Genomic DNA, 11562 nt, shown 5'->3' on the forward strand with positions numbered 1-11562 from the left:
AACACAAACCCGAAAACGAGCCCGATAGGCTGCTCGGCTCCCAACTTAAGCGTGATTGGCAGAGACAGACGCCTAACCAAACGATGACGGAGAGTGCGCACGTTCCCGTTGCAACCAAAGAAGTAACCGTGGATTGGTCAGAAGACAGAGCTACGGCCAGAATAGACTCTATGCATCCAGTCCCTATTGGACGAGGTGGGCGGCGCCCTGCAAACGCCGCTCTTTCATTGGCGCCAGAAAGGGAAACGGGCGGGCCTGCCCTCCAGTGACTTAGTAGGATTGGCCAATCACGGTGACGTGCAATGTCCGCCTTTTATTAGTCTCTGGGAGGGTGCAAGAGGTTCTCGTCCTCAGTCACAGCCTTTCTCTCTTTCGCTCCGCGCGCTCTCGCACATCAGACGCAGCAGAGCACAGGCCGCACGTGCAGCTCCACCAGCACCGAGCCCGCACCACATCCGGGGAAACCGCGGCACAGAGTCCACCTCAACGCAATCATGGTGAAACTAGCGAAGGTAAGAGCAGCGCTCCGCCATGCGATGGTGGAACGGAGGTTTTAGCCTCGTTCAGAGCGAGGCGGCCGGGGGCTTCTGTCGTGTGCACCACTGCACTTTCTATAGAGGGGGGCGGGGGGTTACGACGGTCTTCCTTTAAATTGGACCGAATAGCCGGGAAGCGCGTGTGTAATATACGTCACGGCATTGACTGCTGGAGCGACTGCCACCGGTCTACTTCTGCGGTCCCTACCTCAAGGCCTACCGATATATACCGGACTGGCCTTTTCGCCACGGCGGTTCTCGCTCTCGTGTGTGTAGATTGTGCCTTAACCGCGAAACGAGCTTTAGTTATACCGCGCTCGCTGCCCCTTGCCCCTCTCCCGCATCGGGAGTCGCGGCCGCGCTCTTTCCCGCCATTCGGCTCGCGCGCCGGCAGCCGTTATAGCTCCAGTGGTTTGTCTGTGACGTATGCTGGGGACGAGCGCGTACACTCAGAGCCTTGCTGCGCGAGAGCCTACGTTGGTAAGCCGCAGACGTTCTGCGAGCGCACTGACGTCACACGTCGACGGCTTCTTAGGGGGTGGTGGTGGGGGGGTGCGCTTAACTTGTGCGCCAGGCGACCGACCACCTGTTGGCTTGTGTTGGGGGAAACACGTGGCGCGTAACCTGAAAGCTGAGTTCTAACCCTTAACTATCTAGATACACGATAGGATGCTGGGAGTTGTAGTCCCTGGTGTCACGCGCCCCACTCGTCTTGCTTTTCCGGGTAGCGGAAAAGTGCCAAATTAGTCACCAGACCTAATGTCTACCAATCGGGCTAAGGCGCTCTATTGTAACGTGGCAATTGTTGTCCAAATATGTCGTCGCGGTTTGGCTGTGTTGTCCCGGTGTAGTCCTTGTGGTGGCGGGGGCGGCCTTTTCTTTACGAATTTAATGGTTGCGAGTGCTTTCTAGCTTCTTAAAATTAGCACGTTGTCTTTCAGGGAGCTAAAGTTGCAGGCAAACCGAAAAAAGCTGCCCCACCTCCCCCAAAGGATGTTGAGGATAGCGAGGAAGAGGACTCTGAAGACGACGAAGACGAAAGTGAGGAGGAAGAGGTAATTGCTTATAACACTTGACGCTATCCTTAATAACTAAAAAAAAACGGATTCCTAAGTTTAATTACGCCACATAACGATTATTTTTCCCCACCCAAGGAGGTCCCACAAAAGAAAACCGTGACTCCAGCCAAAGCCTCCAATACACCTGGCAAAAAGGCAGCTACGCCAGCAAAGAAAGCTGCCACGCCTGCAAAACCTGTGATTACACCGGCGAAGAAGGCTGCAGCGGCTAAGAATGGCAAGAAGGCCCAAAATGAGGACAGTGAGGAGGAGGATGACGACGACGAGGAGGAGGAGGATGATGATGAAGAATCCGGTAAGTGGTCCATGCAGGAGTGTAATGTTTGCATGGCGTGGCCCGATAGGCCAGCGATTGTTTGTTGCTAGTCAGGCGGCATTGTTGCTTGTGCTGTTGGTTAGGCCTTGGCGTGATTCATATTATTGGTCAATGAATGTGTCTCTGATGTGAAAAATCCTTAATCATTGCAGCCGTGCCAACATGAGTGTAGTGGTATCTACTATTATTGGGGCTCCTACCGGAGGCCCGCATGGGTCATCCCCGCGGCTCTTTATAATGAGATCCTGCTGTGCTTATTTCAAGCGGAGAGTATAGCCTGATATTAACGTGGTCCGTTTAGATCTCCCAGGTATACGTTTAGGGTAAGCTCGTGTTTTGAGGGTTACATTTCGTGAATTGTAAATTAGTGTACATTTCGAAAGATATCGCATTAGCCTTCCGAAAGGTTTCGATCATGTTGGTTAATTATGGTCTCCGTGAAATGCTCTTGTTGATCCCATGATGGGCCATGGGACACTTAACAGTTACTCCTATTCCCCACTCTTGCCTTAGACGCACCTCAAATGCACGTTGCCCTTGTAGTGCTTTTTGTAGTGGTCTAATCCGTTATTGAATGACCCTCCCGCCCCCATCTTTTGTAAGGGTGGAGTTTACTAGTTGTGCTTAAAGCAGATGTGGTCAAGTGATTATGCCGATTGAATAAGGGAGTGAGTGACAAGCCCGCTTGCCCCAGTCCTTTACATCACACCTGAATTTTAGTGTTGCACCAATTGCGCCGGTTTAGAACATCGGGTTGTGTGATCATTGGCCATGGGATCTTGTACTGGTTTCCCGTCATTTTAACAAGGGGGAGATTGTGTTTGAGCTGTTACTATTGCCATGCACTTGTGATGGCGGATGCTCTTCTGAACTTTTTTTTTCTTTGAAGAATCTGAGGAGGAGACTCCACCTGCCAAGAAACCCACACCGAAGAAACCGGTAGAAAAACCATCTGCAAAGAAAAAGGCAGCCAAAAAAGAGGAATCGGAGGAGGAGGAAGAGGATGAAGACGACGATGACGGTAAGTCTTGCTGGCATGTGCTACCTATGAGAACGTAACTGGCACGCAGGATCACCAGCACAACATGATGATTACCTAGGGACTTAATCCTGATCAGTCAGTGATGTCTTACCTTTCCTGATGTGCTGAATGTGGCTGTTGCAAATGGGCATGTGCACGCGCCTGTGCCACTCAATGGGTCTGGTTCCTGGCATAAAAATAGTGCTTGACATGGACTAACCTACAATGCATGCCTGGAACGCAGAGCATTGATTTTTGACTATATTCTCATTCCAGAATCTGATGAGGCCATGGATACCACCCCACCTCCAACAAAAGCCAAGGCTGCTGTAACTGCAAAAGTCGCTGTAAAGGCTGAATCTTCAGAGGAAGAGGAGGAGGATGACGACGACGATGATGATGATGATGACGAGGATGACGATGACGAGAAGGGTACTTAATAAAAGTAGCTGGCATCAGCACAAGTAACATGCTTTTTAAATCTCATGGTAGCAGACCCATGTTTCTAACGAGAATATTAACTGGGATTGTATTTTGAATGTAGAGACCGTGAAAGAGTCCGGTAAACGAAAGAAAGAAGTTCCCAAGAAGAAGGATGTGCCTGAGGCAAAGAAGGCAAAAACCGAAGCAACTGAAAGTGAGTTAGAGTAAATGTTCTCTTTCTGGAATACTCAACACACATGATGATCACCAAGGGACTTAATCCTGAATTCTGATGTCACTGTGAACTGATGTGTTTAGTAGCACTTGGCCTTTGGTGTACTATTGTTGGTGCAAGTAGTATAGGTTGTCGTCTCTGCGGGTATTTGTAGTGTACTTCACCTTCTGACTCTTTCAGCAGGTTTCTCGCTGTATCTGGGCAATCTGAACCATGAAAAGGATTTTGATGAGCTAAAGGATGCCATCCGGCAGTTTTTCTCCAAAAAGAGCTTGACTGTTGCTGATGTTCGCCTAGGTGGAACTAAGTAAGTTAACGTGCTATATGCAGCTTTAGTGCGTTTTCAACTGTCATGTGTAGTTTGACTCTAAACCATGTTTTTTCTTTCAGGAAATTTGGTTATGTCGATTTCTCCAGCGAGGAAGATTTGGAGAAGGCTGTTGGACTGAATGGAAAAAAAATTCTGGGATTTGAGGCAAAGATGGAGAAGGCCCGATCGAAGGAGAGTACTATAGAAAGCAAGAAAGGTAAAGATGATTTGCATCCACTCTGTGTAGCTGGCAGCACCTGGGGTAAAACCCCTGTAGCCCTTTACAAGAAACGAAGTTCCAAATTTAGTATTTCAATCCGGTGGGGTGGGTGGCTTACTTGGCTCCTGATTTAACAGCAGTAGAGTAGTTTGTTGCCTGTTGCGAGCTGTATGCCATTGTTGCGTCATTGAGCGCAGATAGCATGTTTTTCTTTTCTGTAGAAAAGAATTCCCGAACGTTGTTTGTCAAGAACCTGCCATACTCCACCTCAGCGGAAGATTTGCAAGACGTTTTTGACAACGCGATTGACATAAGGCTTCCTCTAGGCAATGACGGTGGCAGCAGGGGGTAAGGTTTAAGTTTCTCTGAAAAGAAGTGCGCCCTAGGCTACGTTGTAGGTTGAGATTTCATTGTAAATCTCTCCTTTGCAGCATTGCTTACATAGAGTTCAAAACTGAAGCTGAGGCAGAGAAAATAATGTCCGAGAAGCAGGGGACTGAAATTGAAGGGAGGTCCATTCTTATAGACTACACTGGAGAGAAGAGTGGAAAGCGAAGCGCGGCTAACGGTGAGTAGCTGTCTTCATGCAGTCGATTTCCATGTGGCATGGCTAGAGCCATGTCTCTTGCCATTATGCCCAGATTGGCTGCCTGTTCAGTTTTTCCTGTTAACCCCTCAGTGCGCTTTAGATGGGTTCCGCCATTACTATCCTTGCGATGATGGTTTTGTCTGTACTACTATTGCCTTTGAGTCGTCACATGGGCAGCTCGGTGGCTTTGTTGCATACGTGCCCACCTTGGCTGCATTGTGGTTTCTTGGAGTAGTGTTCTTGTTCAAAACGCAGCGGACTAATGTTACTACATCCCTTTTCTAGATTCAAAGACGTTGCTGGTCAATAACTTGTCCTATAGTGCCACAGAATCTTCCTTACAAGACGTTTTTGAGAAGGCGGTATCGGTCAGAATACCACAAAACAACCAGGGTAGACCCAAAGGGTAGGTATAATCACTGCTGAGATGGGTGCTTTGCAGATTGTTCTGAAAACAGTGGGTTGGTGTCTTTAGGCAGTGGGGGCTTTGTAGTTGGACGTAAACTAGCCATGCCCGAATTTATGTTCTTGCCGTCTTTTCCAGCTTCGCTTTTGTCGAGTTTTCCACTCCTGAAGAAGCGAAGGAAGCATTGGAAAATCACAACAACGTAGAGATTGATGGGCGGACGGTACGTCTGGAGATGCAAAATTCGCAAGGTGGAAATGCTCGAGGAGGCGGTAAGTTGCTATGGGATGGGCGCTCATGGTTGTAATGCAAAGATGCGGTTGTTGGCTGGCATTCGATCGTCTTTAAATGGCGGTACCCAGCTGCTGGATCCCACGATATGTCCCCTTTACTTTTATCACGTGCGACTTTCTGTATTGGTTTTTCTGCAGCTTTGTCGAATGCCATTAACTTTAGTTCCTCTTACCTTTAGGGCAAACAAAAACTTTGTTTGTGAAAGGTCTCTCTGAAGACACAACAGAAGAAAGCTTAAAGGAGGCATTTGATGGTGCTGTGGGCTCCAGAATAGCTACTGACCGAGACACTGGAGCTTCTAAAGGGTATGGAAAAGAGCAAGGCAAGATATCCTGTTTGCATGTACCCACGGAAGAGTCTGCATCCACATGTCTTGCTCGCTGTACTGACAAAGGAGGAATAACCATTTGCATATTGGTCTGCCTCGCCCACTTGAGCAGTCAGCAACACAATGCTATGGCAATCCTCCTTGGTACAAGAGTATAAACAACAACCCCAGACACTGGTTCAACCTTGTTGGGCCTCATCAGTGAGGTGGAGCTGTGCCTCTGAGCACAGTGAGCAAGGGGTCCCAAGGGTTTCCCCAGTGTGCAAAGGCTTTTTTTTTTTTGGTGATTTTGGTATATCGCCATACAATGCCTTCTAACTTGACCACTAAGTGCCAAGGACGAGGTACCTCGTCCTTGGCAACATGGAGTTAATCCGAAGGATTGCCCTTGGCACTTACAGGGTTGAAGTGGGTAAAAAGACACGCAGAGCCTTGTCGTGTTTCGAGGGGGGCGCCTGCTACCTTTTTTGTAGTTTTAGCCTCCATTTCAACCAGTTAGTAATTACAAATAGCAGATCTTGGCTTGGATCAGTATCGCAAGCTTGCATGCCATAACTATTACGGTGGTTATAGGTGAAGCTGTCCCATGCTCGTGTAGGTGCTAGGAATTAAGCTATTACTCCCTTGCATTAGTTACTTTTCATCAGTATTTGGATGGAGTTTGTCTATGTCCAGGACCCTGAACTGTCTTGTGTTCCGCAGGTTCGGGTTTGTAGATTTCTCTACAGTAGAAGATGCCAAAGCTGCCAAAGAAGCCATGGAGGAGGGTGAGATTGATGGCAACAAGGTGACGCTAGACTTTGCCAAGCCCAAGGGAGAAGGAGGCCGAGGTGGTGGCAGAGGCTTCGGAGGCCGAGGTGGTGGCAGAGGCTTCGGAGGCCGGGGAGGCGGTGGTTACGGAGGCCGGGGAGGCGGTGGTTACGGAGGCCGGGGAGGCGGTGGTTACGGAGGCGGCGGAAGAGGTGGCAGAGGAGGATTTGGTGGTGGTAAGTGAATTGACCTATGTCGGATGCTGTTGTGTTTGCAGTTCATCTAAAACGCAATGTTCTTCAATCTAAAACGCATGTCTCTTCTGTTGCAGGTAGAGGAGGCGGTGGAGGTTTCCGAGGAGGAAACCGGGGGAAGAAAACAAAGTTTGATGACTGAAGAGCAATTTCTCCCCTTCCCCTGTTTAAAAGGACTCTGGTATAAAATGGGGTTGAGATCGCCCATTGGTTTTGCATTGACCGAGCCTTCTGTAAGGACATTCCAATGTGAAGAAAAGCAGTTTCTTCTGTGGCCATCTGGATAAAAGCAGCATCAAGTTGAGGCCTGCAAGCTGTTTTCTCTGCCGGACTATTCCTAGAGACTTTTTTAAGAGTAACGAGTGATGGATGTGGGAAGTGACCTTTGTCTGAATTGTCATAAATTTATAATGTTTTATCCACTGTACAAAACAATCGTGTTTTCCTATCAACTTCTGTAGTATTTTTTGCTGTAAAAAAATGCAGAAATGTTTATGGTTTATGCTTCAGCGACTACGTCGTTCAGATTAAATGGTCTGGACATACCATTTGCGTTAATGCAGTTTTCTTGTAACTTGGCTTTTTGAAATGCTCATTTCAGAATGGAAATATGACACAGAACGATTGGGGGAGGGTAGTTAAGGAAAAGGGTGGGTGAGGGCGTTAGTTCTGAGCAGTCATGTCTGCCTAGCTACTGAGTTTGTTAGGTGGTACGGGGATTCGCTAGAGTTGTACAGAAAGTATCTTTCGTTTGGGGTCTCGGAGTGTTCTGGTTTTATCCAGCATGGCGGCGCAGCTCTCGGTGGTTCTGTACATTGCAATTTGCTTCTGCCCCTATGTTTATAGGCTACGTGAGATGTATCTGCTGCGGTCCTAGCAGGTTTATGTCTTTGTCTTGTGAGATCATACAGTGTCTACTACACAGTTGGGTGGAATTCGGAGTGGTTCATCTTGTCAGTGATTATTTGTATCATGTATGGATTTGTGCTGTTTTTGCAAGGAGACACTGCCACTGCGTGAGCACTAACAATGACGGGTGCTGGTACCTACCTGCTCGTCACGGTGCACTCGTTGGACTTTAGCTGCTTGCCTCAGGTTACCTAGATTTATACTGTTGTATTAACGGGTAGAATAAAAATCCATGTGGCTCTCGGATTTGGACTACATCGTCATTTGGGTTCCTTTCTGCTTAAGCCCTTAGCGGTTGTAGAAGAGAGGACCATGATTTGAGCCCTGAGTCCATCTCGTTCGGGTCAGGCGTCAACGGACAGTTTTGGTTATTAGCTGGCACACCATATTGCTTGAAGAGTACACTTTCGGGGAGTAGATAACACGGATACAAATCCACCAGCTCTTCCGATTTATAAGCATTGTCTTTCACGGGAGTCCTGTTAGCAAGCATTGGCAAAGTTGCCTTGTAAAGTATTGGGCAGTTAGCACACACTGATATTGTTGTTGCATGCCCCGGCAATCTCCATTTTGCTGCTGCCTTCCTGTTCAGAAGCAGATCCATGGCTTTATCAGTGTGCGGACAAACTGATGCGAGGTCTGGTTTCCCTGCCACCATTTGGGCCGTTTCTGGGTTTTGTACAATGCAGAGTCCATGTGCTTGGGCGAGTCTATGGTATGGTGAGGAATGGTGGTGTCGCTCGCACTGCAGAGGTAACTTGGGGCATTGAACCGATGTATCTAAATGTGACTTGCGTTCAGGTAATTTCAAGCAATTCGAATGGTTGGCATGGAAACGGAGTGGTGAAGTTCATATACACTTGTTTGTGAGGTCGGGGTAATGTGTGCCTCGGTATATTTTGGATAATTATGTTAATGCTCTCCAATGAAGTCATCCGTGAAATCGCAATATGTTTCTGCTGCTCAATCTTTGCACGTAGTTGAATACACCAGGGGTCAGATTAGACACGTAACCCAGTGCAATTTTGGCACTGGTGCAACTTGTTTGCTCTGGCCCGTCTCGCCACCAACCCTCCTGATGTTAGGCTCCTTAAAATATAAGCAGATTGTCTGCTGCTTATATTTACTATTCAAAGCATTCAGTATTCTCTTTTTAAATGCCCCTCCCCCTCTCTTGGACACGCCTTGTGTGTTCTGATCTGCCTTCATGTTTAAATCGTGATCGTTATTGGGCTTACAAGTTATCCCACATGCAACTACCCCCCCACCGCCTTAGCAGCTAGCCGCGTTCGTGGATGTATTCTAGTCGTGCAGTGAAAATGGGTCTGACGGAACGAGGGGGAAAACGGCGTGATGGCTAGTGCCTGCTTGGGCAGTCCCTCGGCTGCGGTGGGCGCGCCTTTACAGGTGGCTACATCAGTGCCCCGTAAGGTTCGCGGTTTGGTTTATTTCTCAATACCATGTCCGTTAGAGAAAGCTGATCAGGTCTTTTCCTTTGCAGTATAAGAATCGTTATGCTTTTCCCTTTAAATCCCAAACGCAGCCATAATTTTGGCATTTGCAGTGGTATTCTAGATTAACATCGGCCTGTTGTAGCGAGCCAGTCACCAACGGGTTTGTTTTGGAAGTGCTGTGCCCCTGCCGTGGGTGGAATGGAGGCGAGAATGGGGCAGAAAGGTCACATTGAGCTGGTTGTACAACTAAAGGTAATGGGGCTTTAGTCTGCCCGGGGTTGCGTCTATAAGGGAAATCCGTCGTGGACTGCCTCGCGAATGGCCATACTTTATTTTGTTCGTGAAATGCGTCTCCTTTTTTTTTTTGCAATGCATGTTCTAATTTGGGTGGGGGGCAAGGAGTGCCTCTCCTGCATGTTGTGGTTGTAATCGGTTAGCGTTTTCAAAAGCCTTAAGTGGCAGTAATGGAACCATACTTCTGTGGCCACATAGGAAATTGTATACTCTAAGGATCGTGTATTGTAATTATCTGTTGTAGTTGCCGCACAGGCCTGTTGCTAGGATGCACTCGTTGCTTGAGCATCGCTTTATACCCCTCCACTCGGAGGGAATTTGTCAGGCTCCAGCTAAACCATGGTCCGCATTGGAGAGCGCTTCAGCCCTGAAGAGCCACAAGCCCTTCTTTCCAGGTTGGCGAGGCTGAGGCTGCTGCCCTAGTCATCTGGCCCTGATGGCAAAACGTTTTCGGTTCTCGCGATGCTGTTCAGGTGGGCCTCTTCTATTAGGGGTTTGCTGGGTTCATCTGGCAAGAACTACGGCTAAGCCAGCAACTCCTTAAGCTGCAATTGTCCAGTTAACTGAACGGCACATTATCTATGATCCTTGTTCCCGCGATCTCGTTGGTACAGTTAAAAACAAGGCGTAGGACAGTATTCCTCCCAAAAAACCTAGGCACTAAAGTGATTTAGGCAGAGGCCACATCAGGAATACTGTGCAATCTCATTTGTGTATTTGGTGATCAAGCGTTTATAAAAACCTGCTTAGAAGTGCCGGCATCGGCATTCTCCATAAACCTAACGCTCGTTAGTGCATCAGTGTTGACTGGAAGGCGAACAATTGATTATTGGTGTTTTAATGTGTATATGGAGATGGTGAGTGTCCCGAGTTGTGAATGGTGCGTATATCTGCAGAGGGTTTGGGTTGTTGGCTCATCTGACGTGGAACTGCGTCTGCCCCAGCCCAACGGGCCTCTCGGGCGATAGGGCACCTGATGGAGAGCATGCACAGAAGGCTGGTTATCAAACAGTATATGTACCTCTGAAAGCTGTAGGCCAATACATGACGCGTATAATCTCGCCTAGAAAAGAGCATGAACAGGTGTTTGAGTGAAGAAGTAACCTTTTAAGCACAATGGGTAATGGGCACTGACCCAATGACTGGTCAGAAGTTGCACGGACGTATTAGTCTCCAAAATAGGCGTCCCCGGCACTACCCGTGTGGTTTTGAGGGAATCTTGTTACACAATGTAGGCTCTCAAATACCCGACGTGCCAGTATCTCAGATTAACATTCGTGTTGGTTTTGCTCGTATTGCCTAGCTATGCCACCATTTCCATACTGCCAGTATTGCAACTCGATGCTAGCTATGCCACCATTTCCACATATTACCACAAATGCAATTCCATGCTAGCTAATACCACTGTTTCCACATGTTCGCGTTTTGCCAGGGATACCAGCAGTGCCACTGCAGGAAGCTAAAACATGCTGACAAAGTTTCACTGCCAGCCCCTCATTCTCCACAATATCACCAGCCCATCTCCCACCTGGCACACACACACACACCCACACACATGCGTGCAATCAGACAGACAACCCTTTGCACGCACTCATGCATGCACATACTTGAGCTCTTGAGTCCCGCCGCCACACACGACTTGGCTTTTTAGGGCACTCCTCCGTGGTTCCTAGTTTGTTTCGTTCAGAGCGCTCGAGGGCATCGGGGAGGGGTGGCTTCACCCAGAGCACCTGCTGGAAGGGGTGGTGGGTCTGTCTCCTCCCCGGGGAGTACTCTAGACTGGACCCATTTGATGACGGACCTGGGTTAGCCGTGACTGGATGACAAGGGTGTGTCAAGCGCCACCAGGAAGGGATTTCCCCACTGCGCCGTCTAAGAATGTGGAGGCCATATCCTGAGGGCGGCACAAGGATGACCAGCCAGGCGAGACAGACCTAGGAAGAAAGGATGGAAAATGGAGGGGGGAAGGGGAGAAGAGGAGGTACGAGTGGCGGGAATGATGTGATTTATGCCTTTCTTGAGACTAATTCTGGTAAAAGGCGCTATTTAAATGCAATACAATATACTTGTCATTTATATATTGACTCTTCCAGGCATGTTATATGCCGATCTAGCGCTTTCCCTCTCTCGTGCTCCCCCTTACT

At 48.4% G+C, this 11562-nt stretch overlaps 1 protein-coding gene and 1 non-coding gene across 3 annotated transcripts; both read left to right on the forward strand.

Moving 5' to 3' along the window:
• Nucleotides 1-321: 321 nt before the first annotated feature.
• NCL (nucleolin) lies at nt 322-7307 on the forward strand. Of its 2 annotated transcripts, none has more exons than XM_069617558.1 (15): nt 322-512; nt 1478-1591; nt 1691-1910; nt 2821-2952; nt 3229-3384; nt 3497-3589; nt 3791-3917; nt 4001-4137; nt 4362-4488; nt 4572-4708; nt 5015-5135; nt 5274-5407; nt 5608-5734; nt 6460-6743; nt 6839-7307. In XM_069617558.1, the coding sequence occupies exons 1-15, from the start codon at nt 495-497 to the stop codon at nt 6901-6903; spliced, it is 1992 nt and encodes a 663-aa protein (XP_069473659.1). In that variant the 5' UTR covers nt 322-494; the 3' UTR covers nt 6904-7307. The 2 variants fall into 2 exon arrangements, with proteins under 2 accessions (XP_069473659.1, XP_069473658.1); XM_069617557.1 differs by having other exon boundaries at nt 342-512; nt 3794-3917.
• On the forward strand, nt 3626-3689 carry LOC138496875 (small nucleolar RNA SNORD82). The gene has a single exon (XR_011278334.1). It is a non-coding gene; the product is annotated as a small nucleolar RNA SNORD82 (small nucleolar RNA).
• Nucleotides 7308-11562: the final 4255 nt, after the last annotated feature.

The sequence above is a fragment of the Ambystoma mexicanum genome, chromosome 10, assembly GCF_040938575.1.
Source record: "Ambystoma mexicanum isolate Mex_15411 chromosome 10, UKY_AmexF1_1, whole genome shotgun sequence".
NCBI lineage: Eukaryota > Metazoa > Chordata > Amphibia > Caudata > Ambystomatidae > Ambystoma > Ambystoma mexicanum.